Source organism: Dermacentor albipictus, chromosome 1 (assembly GCF_038994185.2).
Source record: "Dermacentor albipictus isolate Rhodes 1998 colony chromosome 1, USDA_Dalb.pri_finalv2, whole genome shotgun sequence".
NCBI lineage: Eukaryota > Metazoa > Arthropoda > Arachnida > Ixodida > Ixodidae > Dermacentor > Dermacentor albipictus.
The window spans coordinates 32,766,908-32,782,973 of NC_091821.1; the positions used below are offsets into that span (position 1 = coordinate 32,766,908).

The following is a 16,066-nucleotide window of genomic DNA, read 5'->3' on the forward strand; positions in this document are numbered from 1 at the left end:
AGTGCTGAGCCCAACGCTGTTCGATCTAACACTCGTAGGACTCGCCGACATCCTTCCATGCACCGTTCGGCTCTCCATCTAGGCTGAGGGCATTTGCATTTGGACGTCGGCTGTGACGCGACTGCAGCTTCACGCGCGGCTTCTGAAGGTAGCCACTTTAACATCATCCTACCTTCGAGAACAAGGACTTCATATATCAGGTGAAAAGTGTGCAGTGGTGGTGGCATTTACCAGGAAACCAATGTTTCCATGCATTATATCCGTCGACGGACAGTTGATCTCGTTCAGCACAAGTCACAGATTTTTGTCAGTGGCCATCGACAGAAATCTCTCCTGGACTCCTCATGTGAATAACGTGAGAAAACGTCTGAAGGGAATTTGCCATATATTTAATTTCCAACAGGAAAGACCTGGGGAATGTCAATACAATCGATGCTGCAACTCCACAAAGTCCTCTTTATTGGATTCCTGCGGTACAGCCTACCGGTCATCTCCTACACCTGCAGAACTAACCTGAATATAATCCAAGACATCTAAGCTTATGCCCTCAATATGTCTTGGTCTACCGCGGAGTGCGTCAACGACTGAAGTTACTTCACTCGCTCAAGATTACACTATTAGAACACAGATTACAATTGAAACAATGTGTGTGCACTTTAGGCACTTCGCCCGGACCCCTACCCACAACCTCCCAAGTCTCCCAGTAGAAAGGCCCAACATCACATTCAGTGCAATTCTCTACGCGCATTGTGCCTCTCTCAGGTCAGGTTATGCACCTGTGGGAAGACCTTCGATTCGTCCATGGTGTGCGAGCCGTACTCAAGGAAACCTAACAACCTTAGGACTTCAGAAGAAGTCGGACTTACATCCACTTGCACTCAAGCAACTTAATTTACTCCTCCTGTAAGATAAATATAGCGACTACACACACGTCTATACTGATTGCTCAATTACAGCAACCAGTTCCAGAGGCACTGCAGTTATACCGACGATGGGAATAACCCAGCGGTTCACGACTTTCCATATCAATACGCCTACAGCTACAGAGCTTGCGGCTCTCCGCGACACGCTTCAAGTGATAAATGTTGAAAGTCCTCAAAATGCGATTCAAGGCCGGCCTGGTAATGTGTGCAGTCATTTCTCCGACATGGAACTCACGATCAGCCCACGTGCGAAATCGTGGAACTTGTTCATCACTTGAGAGAAAAAAGGCCATGATATTTCTTCAGTGGATACCAGGCCATTGCGGTATCAGTGAAAATGATGATGCAGATGAGGCAGTTCGGTCGTCAAACAAAGAAGAACGCTGCATCCCCATTCCTCTCTGAAGGACCAACGCTGCGAGACAACTTCGCATTCTAACACGCAGGCTCTCCTTAGCAGTGTGGAATACGCACATACAAGGCGCACCAGACGGCACAGTTCACGTCAAACCCTTCACGGCAACTCAGACCTCTGGCCGGACTGCACCGACGCGAAGTGTCTCTTCTGTGTCGGTTGTGGCTCGGAGTTGCCTTCAAGAAAGTTTAGTCAGTACTAATTGGAACCGCTGACTAGTCCTGCATGTGATGCTTGCGGATGTGAGGAGAGCGTTGACCACTTATTGCGCCACTGTCCTCAATTTGAAGCACAACGACAATCTTTGTCCAACCCATTGAGGAGACTAGATGATCATCCTCTTAGTGAACAGACAGTACTACCACCGATCATCGGCTCAGAAGGCAGTGAAGACACTTTTATGATTTTTGAGAACGTATGATTTATACGAGTGGCTTTGACTGAAGTACTGTCCGTGCACGTCTCTATACACACACTTTCTCTCTCCCTCCCCTTCTCTTTCTTCTCCTTCTCCCTTCTCCCTGCGTAGGGTAGCCAACCGGACTCTTGACTGGTTAACATCCCTGCCTTCTTTATAACCCCCTCTATCTCTCCTGTGACCTTACTGCGGGTGATACTGCGGCTACTCTAGCCACCATACTGCGGCTGTCTCAATCGCATCTTGCCGCTTTGGCTGAGAATGCGTTTTCCTATTGAATTCTCTCCAGTATCGATGACGGGCAGCAACTTCTTTTATTGATAATAGGTATATACAGGTACATATCAGAGATGATGAGAACAGGTAATGCTATTGAATAAAATATCTTGGCGCATAGCGTCTTGGCTTCAAATATTCCGGTCCAGGGAAGCCTACTTGTGTCCCGGAAGAATCCACAACGCCGTGTGGTTCTTTATGAATAGCTGAAAAAAACGAGGGGGAGTTTGAGAGGCTATCCTTCATGAAAGGCTACCTTTCATCTGCATGCTTGCGCTGTTCGTATAGGACAGTGCGGCTTAAGATTCATTTTCTTTTGCCAGTTCACAATAAACAGAATGGAACGGAAAAGATTAACATTTTCATTTCTCACACTGTGATTTCAGCGAGTGCGATCACAATCAAAGGCAATATGTGTGTTCCAAGCGATGCTGGCCCTTTACAGTACCGGCAACGCAAAACGCTGGCTATCGTGCAAATAAAATTTTAATGCACTTAAAAATTCATTGCGCAATTGATATTTAAAATATGGTTTGTTACTGTGTGCCGAAGGCACCGTTGATTTGCTACTGATACTATCCGACGCCATATATTCTGGATTAGCGGGATGTCAGGGTGGGACGATTGGAGTGAAGAGTGCTTTGACAAATGCGAACCACTGAAGCGACTTGAAGAATAGAGCGCCATAAAATGTGCACAGACGAATTTTAGTTCTAATATTTGCACCCAACACTTAAGTGCCAACTGCGCAAAGTGCTTTAAGCAAAACCAAGGTGCAGAATAAAGTTGAACGCGTTTAAACACGCACGAGTGGTTTTTTGCACGACAAATATAGACAAAACGGCTCGCGTTGGGTTCGCTTTTGACGAAGTAGTAGGCTCAGGCGCAAGTGCGGATTTAGGAGAATTGCGACGTCGGCAGCTGGAAACGTTATTTCTTACAAATAAAACGACACAGCTACGGCTTGACGATACCAATGGTGCTCTCGTTGTAAGTAGGTTTTCTCCCTCACGGCTTGATATTTACCTTTCGGAAGGAATTAGGGGTGTATTCTTTTTCTTTCTTTCTCGGTGCTTGCTTTATTTGGTGAACGAGACGTATTTTTCCCCCGGTGCCAACGCGCGAAAAGAGAGCCCCTGACAAGCGTCTTCTTTGCGGTTCGGTGGTGTGGCTGCTGTGCACCAGGGGGACGTAGCCCATCTGTGTCCCGGAATCGGTGGCAAGCCTGGCTACAAAAGTGCTCCACGACTTTGAGGACAATGCGCCGGCGAGCGCTAAGGGCAAAAAACTGACAGCAGCTTTTGCTCCGCGGTTCGGCGACGAGACACGAGGAAGCATCCCTATAAGACCCGTTGGCAGGGGGCAAGAGAACATAAAAGAACAGACTTGATGCGTGGACAAGGACAGCGCTTAAAGCTTACGTTCCTGCACTCCAGCCGCACTGGAAATCACTTCTGAGAAAACGTGGAAGTTTAGGAAAACACACACACACACACACACACACACACACACACACACACACACACACACACACACACACACACGCACACGCGCGCGCACACACACACACACACACACACACACACACACACACACACACACACACACACACACATATATATATATATATATATATATATATATATATATATATATATATATATATATATATACACACATATATGGCCCAACCAATGCTACAAAATAAGCAGGCAATACCTATATGCAAAAGTACCATGCATGGTAAGAGACGCTTTAGCAAAGATTGCTTTCGTGGGAGGAAGAATAATATTCTGGCCCCTTGCCACAACCTTTCCTTGTTTTCGGTGTTATTGCACACTACAGTGACCTTCCTTTCAAGATTTTTCTATTTCCTCCGTGATTCAGGGATTGTGCTCGGTTAGCTTTTCCCTTATTTTGTTGTAGACTTTATACAGTGCTTTGTGACTTAATTATCTGCTTTTTTATTATTCTTTTCATTGATTTTTAACCAAAGTTGGCCCTTTCTGTGAGTAAACTTCCCAATTTCCCATTTTTTAGATCAGGTAAAGAAGACGATATTGGAATTGGCTAGAGCGCAAGGTTGCAGTTTGCAGTCTCCAGGATGAAAGCAATTTTTGTGGTTACTTTCTTCTGCTTGGTGTGCTAGCTGATTTTGTCTCAAAATTGCATGTATATAACTGTACGTAGTGTGCGCAGGAAACAGTAACAGCAACATTGACGCCTAAAAGAGCCTTTAGAGGAGGCCGCATCGGCGACGAGCACAAAAGAGCCGGGACACGCGGGCTTAAGAAGAAAAGCAGGCCGATGGAATTTTGTCGCTGCTACACGGCACACGCGTACAAGTGGTGCGGGCCTGAAAACAGGTCAATTTTTGCAAGGACCCTAATTGACGCCCACCGATCACGGCGTCAGGACGCAGTACAAAGGATGATTAATGAAAGGCGCTGCCGATAATTTTATTCCCGCTTAATTCATCCTGCATCGACGCCCGTCCGGAGTTTTTAAATCGAGGCTCTTCCTCCTTTCCGCCACCCTGCCCATGCACTGGCCCAAAAGTAGCATGAACCTTCCTACCCCCGAAAATGATAATAATAGAGAAATAATGTAACGCGAAACACAAGAAAAAAATATTTAAAAAAATGGCTGTGGCTTAGGTAAGGTTAAGCCCAGGATGCGAAGCATACTAGCCTTTATTTTAGTTGTTGAACCACTGTTTAGCCTGGTGAACTGCTGTTGCTTGGCTATATTTGGTTCGGCTAGACGAAGAAACAACTCATGCATTACTGCTTCGCCTTCAAGAGTGGAACGCGACAGCGTTCCCGTCGACCCGCCAAGGGGTGTAAGACAATGGGCTACAGGGCAGCGACTACGCGCCCCGCATTGGACGCGGTGAGCGTCGAGCAAAGCAGCGTTCGGCGCGGCAACGAAATGTGCGCCTGAGCAAGAGACGCACGCCTTAGAAACAGCTCGTTTCTAAGGCAACACCGCATTCACTAGAGGCGCTTTTGTACCGCTTTGAAGCATCGTACTCGTGGCTCAGTGGTAGCGTCTCCGTCCCACACTCCAGAGACCCTGGTTCGATTCCCACCCAGCCCGTCATGCAAGAGTTGAGCCAAAGCCACTTCTCCTCTGTCGTGACGTCACGGTGTCACGTGGTTTCATGGCGACACCGCCGCGCCTGAGGAGCTGGGTTGAGCTCTCGTAATATGCTTCGCATAAAAATGCCGTCACGCTCAGACAACCACAAAGTGTGCGCACTCATCGATCCGTAGCTATGGTGCCCTAAAAGCAGGCCTGTTCAATCGCAAGCTACGTATGCACAACTGCAAGCGAAATGATAATAATAGTAATAACAATAAAGTAAGAGCACACGGGACCTTTTTCATCTGCGTTATACATCAATAATGACGCCCTGATGCTCTAGATCGCAGCTGACTTTTGTTTTTGCCCGCTTTTTACACCGGCGGTATTTCAGCGTTGTATTTCTTCTTTACTGGCAAGCACGGTCCTGCACTGCGGCAGCGTGTGGGCGCGAACCAAACCCGTGGTTGGGTTTCGCGGGCTCCGCTGGGCGCAGCCTTCAGCATTACCTAGCATGCTTTGTCATGTTATTCTATAGTACCAAGGTCACATATTTCTATGTTGCCGAGAATGCCGCCTTCTTTTCTCTCTCTCTCTTGCGAAGATTACGCTATAAGAGCGTTCGTAATTCGCTATAGAATACACTAAATATCCACTTAGAAGAGAGAGAGAGAAAATAATGCAGAGAAAGGCAGGGAGGTTAACCAGAGGTAGTTCCGGTTGGCTACCCTGCACAGGGGGAAGGGTTAAGAGGGATAAAAAGAGAAACAAAGTGGAAGGGGGAGATAGAAAGAAAGGGAGACAAGCACGAACAAAGCGCGTACACTACAGAGCGGTAGGGGACGGCATTCTTAGAGTCTGTCGTGAAGCCCCGTAGACCGCTTAATAGCGCGAGTAAGGCCTTCAACGCAGATGTTCTTTCGGAGCATTGGCCTAAAGCTTTTCGTTCAGAAAGTGTACGATTGTCCAACTGGTCCAGTACTCTGCACATCACTTGTCTCTCAGCACTGTATCGCGGGCACTTAGAAGAATGTCAACAGCCGTTATCGAGTCAGCAGACGTTGTTAATTGTGGCAAGTATCAATTATCATGCCATATAGTGTCAAAACAGTTACAAAATAAAGCGGATCTAAGATGTTTGATTACGCTAGGAGCAAAGTGCTCAAGAAAAGCCTCTCAGAAAATTTTCCGCGGCTTTACAAAATATGTATCGGAATAGTTTGGCGAACGCTAATTTTGCCCACGCATGCATGTATCATTGTACACAGGTGGCACTACCAACCACTTTTGCAATACCGTTGAAGCAACACTGGAAATTCGCTAAAAGAGCATTCTTGCAATAAATCAGGGCAAGAATTTCAAAGATTCGCTAGAAGGGTGAATGACTATGAATGCGCAGCATAACGTGTGCACGTGTACCTTCTTGTACTTCACCTTTCTCTCAGCACGAACTTAAGCACAAATTAGAAAACAAAGTATGTATAACATATTTTACCCACAATCACTTCAAAGTGTTGCAGTCTATCCCTGCCGTGTACGTCCGCAGAACACAACTTCGCAGTAGAAATCATGACTTATGTTAGGCGCGCTCACTAAAGGGGAAAGTCCGAATTTTCTTTTTCCTAATCTCTTTTCATCTTTAGCCCCCATCTTCCCCCTAATCAAGGGCTGTCAAATTTACCTGTTAGTGCAGGTAGGCATTGTGCCCCTACTAATTAAACAAGGCGAGGAGGCAGGGATGCTAACTGGAAGAGGGTCTCGTTGGCTACCTTTCACAGGGGGAGGTGAACAGGGGAATTAAAATATTGGAGAGAGAGAGAGAGGCAGAGCGGGAAGAGAAGGCGGCAGTGTATGCTTGCACGTGCGCGACAGTGCCACGCAGTCGAAGAGGCTCACACAGGCCAGTCGTCCTCAAGAAGTACAAAAGGGCTTTCACATGCTTTGCGTGCCGGCGAGCGATGGGGATGATGTTCTAGCAGAGTTTGTTAGACTCGCAGAAAAAGCAGAGGACGAGCGCTATATTAGAACGAGCGTTGGCCAATGACACGTGAATGTGGAGACATGCTCAAGGCAGAGGTGGCCAGACATCATTCCAAACTGTCCAAAGAGTCTAATTTACTCCCCGCACAGATATATCAATAACACAAGCTGTAGAAGCTTTCGATGTAAAAGTCTCCCAGTGGTTCCCCTCCTTTAAGTGTCAAATGAACGCACTCGTCCTATCTTTGTGCGGTCTGCTTTGTCGTCAGCCACTACGTACCAGGCAGATCGCACCGGTCACGATCGGCTGCTGCCCATGACCGACGCGAGGAAGCGGCCAACCAGCCCGGTCAACGCGCGCGCGCGCTGTGGCGGCTGCGGGCGTGTGCCCAACTGAGTCGTCGTTGCCGGTTCGGCCCGCAGGTGCCCTCGTCGGCGGCCGGTTCCCGGGCGCGCGGCTCCTCCCTGGCGGCGGCGGAGTCGTGCTCGCGGCGCCGTGCAGGCGAGGCTTCGACCGCGTGTCCCGCACTGGGTCTCAGTGCTGGTGTCGCTGCCGCCGGCGCTCTGTTGCCCCACGCGCCGCGGTCGACGGCCACGCGCTCGGCGGTGTCGTCGGCGCCGACAATGGCTGCGCAAACGCCGGGCGGCGTGGCACCGCTGCCTCCACGCTACCGCTTCAGGGACCTCATCCTGGGGGACTTCGCCTACGGCGACGACGGCACAAGGTCAGCGTCCTCCTGTCTCTCTCTGTCCCTGCGTGCTTGCGTGCTGGCTACGCGTTGTTCTTCGCGTGCCTCGCATGTCTGACGGTGCGCGCGCGCACACGCACACACACACACACACACGTGTTGGAGAGGTGTGTGCGTGCGTGCACGCGCACGCATGCAGCTATAGAGACCACATAATATACCTGCACGCATCACTTCCTGGTTATCTGTCCTTGCCCCTCTCCTTTCAGTGGCATAAGAGGGAACGGGGTGGTACAAATTTTTTGCCGGTTTTGTCCGCTTTTACCGCACTGTCGTTTTGTTTTGGTCGTCGGCATGTGAAGTTCGCGCTCGTACTGCTCGGATCGGCATCTGCAGACATTCTCGCAGGCAAAGCCAGTTCCCAGACACAGTCATCGCTGGATAGGATCCACGCCAGCTCTTGCATCCCATCGACCATGCTCTGCAACGCTGCACAAATTGAAACGCGGCTTGAATTCGTATCCTATGTCAAAAAAAAAAAAAATAGCCCGAACAGAGAGAGCGAGAGAGAGAGAGAAGAGGAAGAACAATACTAGAAAATGTCGGTTGTTGTTATTGCTTCTACTACACCCTGTGCAAAACGAGAGCTTTGTATGCCTCCCGATTACGTTTGCTGAGGCTCCGTTTTTCCTTCACGCCTGCATTTCATTTTTCCCAGTTTCGCCCGTTTAGTTCTTTGCATGTCGGATGATAACTTTCTGTGAGTGTATGGTACTACACCACCGGTTTATGGTCTCACCCACAGGAAGCACAAAGGCTTGCAGCTGGAATCCGATCTTGTGCACATAAATGACAAAAGGAGCGAGACAGGAAGCAGGGCGCCTGAAAACGTTGGGCAACCTGTAACATAACCGGTCGTTGCAGTAATGGCCCGAATCGGTTTTTTTTACGACTGTGTTTGTGACTATCAAATGTTATGTTGGCTCTTGCGCAACATAGAAAAAGGGTATATCTCGTTTGATGTAGGGACTCCGTCAGTTACGTCGTGAAATTATTGATACCTGTGCCTAATTTGTTTGTGGTGATCAAGATGATGGTTAGCACTGTACCATGTGAAAACAATGACATTAAGTCTATTGTTTCATGTTTTAACGTAATTTTAATCGTAAATGTTAAAACCGCTGCGCAGTCGATCGTGAAACTGATGTGCCATTACTGTTTTTTTACATTTACTGCCAATAAAAACAGGTGTGCTTCAGAAGTCAGGGGAAATATATTTGCCGGGTTTCTGTGGTAGCCTTCTGGAGAAAAATTTGTTGAATTTCATTACTTAGTAAACAAGAAAAATGCTGAAATGGACTTCTTATGGTAACACATACAAAATAGGCTGTTCCATTGAGTTATGTTTCTAGCAAATGAAAATGTCATTTTTCTGAGCTGCCTTCCTGTAATTTTACAATAAGCTTCCAAAAATGCGTATGTAAATATATTTTACACACTTCTTTAACAAACATGAATAAGACGGTCATCATCATCATCAGCCTGGTTACGCCCACTGCAGGGCAAAGGCCTCTCCCATATTTTTCCAACAACCCCGGTCATGTACTAATTGTGGCCATGCCGTCCCTGCAAATTTCTTAATCTCATCCGCCCACCTAACTTTCTGCCGTCCCCTGCGACGCTTCCCTTCCCTTGGAATCCAGTCCGTAACCCTTAATGACCATCGGTTATCTTCCCTCCTCATTACATGTCCTGCCCATGCCCATTTCTTTTTCTTGATTTCAACTAAGATGTCATTAACTCGCGTTTGTTCCCTCACCCAATCTGCTCTTTTCTTATCCCTTAACGTTACACCTATCATTCTTCTTTCCATAGCTCGTTGCATCGTCCTCAATTTGAGTAGAACCCTTTTCGTAAGCCTCCAGGTTTCTGCCCCGTAGGTGAGTACTGGTAAGACACAGCTATTATACACTTTTCGTTTGAGGGATAATGGCAACCTGCTGTTCATGATCTGAGAATGTCTGCCAAACGCACCCCAGCCCATTCTTATTCTTCTGATTATTTCTGTCTCATGATCCGGATCCGCAGTCACTACCTGCCCTAAGTAGATGTATTCCCTTACGACTTCCAGTGCCTCGCTGCCTATTGTAAACTGCTGTTCTCTTCCGAGACTGTTAAACATTACTTTAGTTTTCTACAGATTAATTTTTAGACCCACTCTTCTGCTTTGCCTCTCCAGGTCAGTGAGCATGCATTGCAGTTGGTCCCCTGAGTTACTAAGCAAGGCAATATCATCAGCGAATCGCAAGTTACTAAGGTATTCTCCATTAACTTTTATCCCCATTTCTTCCCAATCCAGGTCTCTGAATACCTCCTGTAAACACGCTGTGAATAGCATTGGAGAGATCGTATCTCCCTGCCTGACGCCTTTTTTATTGGGATTTTGTTGCTTTATTTATGGAGGACTACGGTGGCTGTGGAGCCGCTATAGATATTTTTCAGTATCTTTACATATGGCTCATCTACACCCTGATTCCTTAATGCCTCCATGACTGCTGAGGTTTCGACAGAATCAAATGCTTTCTCGTAATCAATGAAAGCTATATATAAGGGTTGGTTGTATTCCGCACATTTCTCTATCACCTGATTGATAGTGTGAATATGATCTATTGTTGAGTAGCCTTTACGGAATCCTGCCTGGTCCTTTGCTTGACAGAAGTCTAAGGTGTTCCTGATTCTATTTGCGATTACCTTAGTAAATAGTTTGTAGGCAACGGACAGTAAGCTGATCAGTCTATAATTTTTCAAGTCTTTGGCGTCCCCTTTCTTATGGATTAGGATTATGTTAGCGTTTTTCCATGATTCCGGTACGCTCGACGTTATGAGGCATTGCGTATACAGGGTGGCCAGTTTCTCTAGAACAATCTGCCCACCATCCTTCAGTAAATCTGCTGTTACCTGATCCTCCCCAGCTGCCTTCCCCCTTTGCATATCTCCCAAGGCTTTCTTTACTTCTTCCGGCGTTACCTGTGGGATTTCGAATTCCTCTAGACTATTTTCTCTTTCATTATTGTCGTGGGTGGCACTGGTACTGTATAAATCTCTATAGAACTCCTCAGCCACTTGTACTATCTCATCCATATTAGTAATGATATTGCCGGCTTTGTCTCTTAACGCATACATCTGATTCTTGCCAATTCCTAGTTTCTTCTTCACTGTTTTTAGGCTTCCTCCGTTCCTGAGAGCATGTTCAATTCTATCCATATTATACCTCCTTATGTCAGCTGTCTTACGCTTGTTGATTAACTTCGAAAGTTCTGCCAGTTCTATTCTAGCTGTAGGGTTAGAGGCTTTCATACATTGGCGTTTCTTGATGAGATCTTTCGTCTCCTGCGATAGTTTACTGGTATCCTGCCTAACGGAGTTACCACCGACTTCCATTGCACACTCCTTAATGATGTCCACAAGATTGTCGTTCATTGCTTCAACACTAAGGTCCTTTTCCTGAGTTAAAGCCGAATACCTGTTCTGAAGCTTGATCTGGAATTCCTCAATTTTTCCCTCTTACCGCTAACTCATTGATCGGCTTCTTATGTACCAGTTTCTTCCGTTCCCTTCTACTGGAAAGAAGGTAACGGAAAGCAACTGAGCAAAGGTAACCAACAGAGTTTCTGGGGCAAGTAAAGTACGCCTCATACCGGTCAACAGACACAGCAGAAAAGTTTTGTCTTGTATTATGTTGTAGCCACGGAAATCTTCGTATATAGTGCGAAATGTCATCTCGTCGTCAAAACAAAGCCGAGTCTGTCATTTCGCTTGCAACTTCTATTGCGAGCCTGACTTATTCATGTTGCAACTAGACTGGTCCTGTGGTGACGATACAAAATTTTTGTTGTCACGATGAAAGCAGTCTTCTGTCATCGTTTTCTTTTTTTTCTTTTGTATTTCAAAAATTCTCTGGTGCTTTTTCAACCTATACTCCACATGAAACACATGCGAGGTAATGCGTTAAAAATAAACGCGAGAGAAAAAAAGAAAAAAAGAATGAAAGAAGAGAAGGTAGGAACTGAGAAAAAGTCAAACGAAAAAAAAACGAACATTTCAGGTCATACTATTGCATAAGCCACGTCAGCCAGCTTGCAAGATGCTTCGATCCCGCTCTTTCAGGCACATTTTCTTGAGTACCACTCGGCACTCGTCAACACCGCGCTTTCTAAAACTGGCCTTACGGAAAAGCATTCTGTTGCTCTTTTTTTTTTATCTGCTTTTCTTTGTGCTTCTAGATCGATTCGCGGAAGAATTTAAGCAAGTTATAAATGCTTGATCGCGATGTTCTGGGAGTACCGGTGCTCTTGTAGCACGCCATTACGTTATCTGTGCGTGCATAAATTTATTTCGTCGAAACATCCCCTCCAGCTCTCGAATACATTATTCCGCTTATACCCACCTCACAAACGTGCAAGAGGCTGCCGTTCCTGCAGTGTGAATTCGATCGAAAGTCAAAGCAGAGTCCAATCAGAAAGGCCGGCAAAGAAATGCGCTTCCGCAGAGAACGCTGTAGTTGGCCCGAGTACCGTGGCGACGTATTTACATCATAAAACATCAGCTGCCAATGAGGCCATCGTCACTCTAATGACAGCTTTTTCATCTCCTTACTATTTTTTTATCACTGCCATTTCAATGCTCTTTCCAGCCTGCCCAAGGAAACAGAAACACGTTCTGCAAATGTGCACTAAGCAATCATGGGACATAGGCAATTTGTAGCCGGGGTGAGAAATAGCAGAGTAGTTGATGATTCTTTATTAGTAGGTGCACTAGCACGGAACTTGGCAGCATAATTACAGTGCTTGTCTCGCGCTACGAGCTACTCGTACATTGATGGTAATTCAAGAAAAACGTTACCGAACGACGTGCTGTAACTAAAGCTTTTTGCTGGGGTAGTAGGTTGTTGTACAGTTAACGTGATACATTTTACCTGGATAAAAAGATAAAGACGCCTGAGGCCGGACAGGGACAGGAATTCAACTCAGCGTCTGCCCCGTTCTCTTCCACGCAGCCTGTCATTTTATTGCCCTAATATCTAAGAAATTTGAACAGATTAAAATGCAGAAGGGGAAAAAAACTGGAAAAAAAAAACGAGCGCCGAGTTATTCTACGCAATTAGAATTTGCTTTCGTGTCTTTCTGATGGAAAGAAAAGGACTAGACCTTGTTGCACATTTCTTGCAAAAGCGACATGAGAAAATTGGTCCAGCTATATAGGCTTCTCGTATTACCTGTATACGGATATTAGGAATAAAGAAGAAGAAAACAAACAAACGCGCGCAGGATTTAATTGCTGAAATGAACAGAACGACAAGATTGTCATTGCCAAGAAAATATGCTTAATTAGTAATAGGTTAATATAAGGCTCGGACCCTTGTATTATTTTTATGCACTTCACAAATTGTGTCGCCGGCCATTTTCTGAAATGCCAAAGCGAAAAGACAGCAGCACTCATTCTTGGGCAAGTTGGCCACGCATAATTTGTATGCGTGTCCTTCTTTCGTATGTCTCTTTTCGCGCCAAAATATAATGTTTACAAGATTGAAGGAATCGGAATATTTCCATGCCTTATAGATGGCATTAGAATCCTTTGAGTTTCCGGTCTCTAATGCGTTCTGCTTTGACTCGAACGAAATTGTGCAGCCGTTATTGCCGAGATCGGCTACTCAGAAGGACGGATGGATGGATAGATGTGTGCGAAAATAATCCTCGCACAATGCCACGCCAGGCTGCTCAAGACAGTGAAATGGATTTAAAAATAAAGCGTTGGTGTCATTCACTTTGCACACTGCAACTAATATCAACCTATGCCGACGAGTATATCAGTAATAAGGACCCCCATTTCACGACTACCACCCATATTTTTATTTCATTTTTCCTCACATTTTCTCCATCAGCCTTCCAAGCTAAAAGTATACCCAAGCGTAAATACTTCCGCGTAACCTCTCAGCTACCTTTTCTTATCTCTGCTCACTCTGTCACTGCCACTAGCAAATAAAGGAAAAGGAAATGTGAGACAGCTAAAAGCTTTTATAGAACTCACAAAGAGATTGACGTCGTTATTTCGTAACTCTGGGATCGTCAAGATAGCGGAGCTGAAAGAACGTTGAATTTCGCTGGCGCAATCCATCTTAATTTGAAGCATTGTTCTTCCTGCATATTCCTTTTTTCATCCCTCTTGAAGGCATTGTACTGTACAGGATATCTGCGCGATACGAAGAGCTTAATTGCAATGGCGCTGAAATACAGGTTGTATCTTTCCTAGAGCTCACAGATGGGTTTTGAGTCGAAGACATAGTAGACGAGCAGGCGGACATAACTATATTCAATGAATAGGGCTACCTTGTAACTAATTAAAAATTATTAAGATCTAATTAACTGTTTCGAGGAAGTTCTTTCATTCGTTCATTTTGCATGTTGTCATCTTTTAAGGCTAGCCTGTCTTCTTTTCCTAAAGAAAAGAGAAAAGAAAAGAAATTGCGCGAGATTCAGTGCACATTGTTGGCGAAATGTGTGTACCAGCGCTTAAGGAAAACGAAAAATGCACAGACGCTCGAAAATGTACTCTTTTTGTCTCTGCGTCTTCATCATTTTTCTTTCATGCTGAAACACGTTTTTAAATACGTAAGCATTTCTATGTTTGCCTAACGAGAAAAGCCGTCCGTCTGTCCGTCTCTCCGTCCGTCTCGTAAGACGATCGATCGCTTTCAAGATAGGGCCCGCAGTAGCGAGTGAATTCAGCTTCGTTCTACCTCTCGCGACAACGCGAACGAAATCAGTGGCGAGAACACAGCGCTCACGAAGCTATCAGCACTCGCCACACTCTGCCCGATCGCAGATCGCTTTCAAGCTATATAGGCGCCCGCGCATCTCGCTTCAACGCGAACTAAGCGACTAGAACACAGCGCAGACAAAGCTCTCAGCACTCGTCGCTCTCTGTCTCCATCGCAGATTGCTTTCAAGATATGGCCCATGGGCCCGCGCCATACGCAGCCGCTTTCAGAGTACGGTGGATCACGGTTCATGATGCTTCGACGCGGATCGATAAGGCGCTAAAGAACGATAACGGCCTATAATAATCGGAGCGCGATCAGCGCACCTGGCGCCACCATCTGCAGCAGTTTGCTTGCGCCATCGATTCACCTTGCGCTGCTGTCCGCATCGGTGCGTTCGCCGCAGCGCTGTCGTTTCTACTGGTTGGATCAAGTTTCATAGCATTGATTAAGACACCGGGTTGCGTGGAGATGAGCGAAGGGCACAATGCTTACGCATACTATGACAACTCCCATAGGAGTTTCTGCGTGAATTCTTTGTCCAAATGCCAAGTAGCCCAATTCTCTGCCTTAAACACTTTGTTGGAATCTACATACAGCGAAGGCTTTGTTCAAATACATAAATAGTGGTGAAACCTGCTTTGACTTTTTGGCATTTGTTATTGCAATGCCAGTGCAAGGCCAAATCACATCGTCCACGTTACAAGCTGCGCAAGCGCAGCCCCTTCGCATCCGCTCGCGCGCCCGTGCTGCCTAATGTGACACACACGGCGATCATCTCCACGAGCTAGTTGTCGTTGCCATGATACAAGTATACGCGCGACTGTGGCCTGTGATGCAGAGACGATTACATGGTCGTCTCCTGACATTTGCAGTTTCGCGATGCAGTGTAGTAAGCGGTCATGTAAAAGGATATATCTAGGGAAAGAGTCCTCGCGTGTGGAGTACTGAATGCCCGATTTTCTATGGAATACTTAAGTACAGCAACTAAAGAGGAGTTACGCAAGGGCCTCTTTGATACCGTGTTTCCTCTACCCATGTATCGCTCATTTTACAGTGGAGTGACTCATGGAAAGAATGTACTGAAGAAAGTGAAAAGGGCACAGTTTGAGCCTCCTGAAGGGTTAAATGTATTTTATATGATGATAGATATAATTTTTTAAAATAAATCGTGTCCGGCTTAGAGCGGTTATCACTGATATTTTTACCATATTTGTCTGCTTGTTGTCGTAATGTTCCAAGCAAGGCATTACATTTAAAAAAAAAATGAAGTGCCCCGGGCCTAATGGTTGGCGCGTCGGGCTATTGTGCTGAGAGATCGAGGTCCGATCCCGCCATTGAGGAAGTAATTCGTTTTTTTTCTTTTTTTAAGAAGGAGCTATTCGGCAAGGCAGGAATGAGCTATCCGAAAAATATCGCGAAGAAAGCTTCGCTTTAAAAAAAATCTGGAAAGCGCTCGTACTG

General features: G+C 46.1%; 1 protein-coding gene across 2 annotated transcripts in view; it reads left to right on the forward strand.

Annotated features, from left to right (window-relative positions):
• LOC139054798 (uncharacterized) overlaps positions 1-8,546 on the forward strand; it is a 336,285-nt gene extending 327,739 nt beyond the window's left edge. Inside the window, exons 3-4 of one of the 2 annotated variants that reach the window (XM_070532423.1) lie at positions 7,520-7,821; positions 8,194-8,546. In XM_070532423.1, coding sequence (XP_070388524.1) covers positions 7,520-7,821; positions 8,194-8,230 — 339 coding nt within the window. In that variant the 3' untranslated portion in view covers positions 8,231-8,546. Of the gene's footprint in view, positions 1-7,519 lie in introns of both variants that reach the window. The other variant, XM_070532421.1, reaches the window with a different exon arrangement.
• The last annotated feature ends 7,520 nt before the right edge of the window (positions 8,547-16,066 follow it).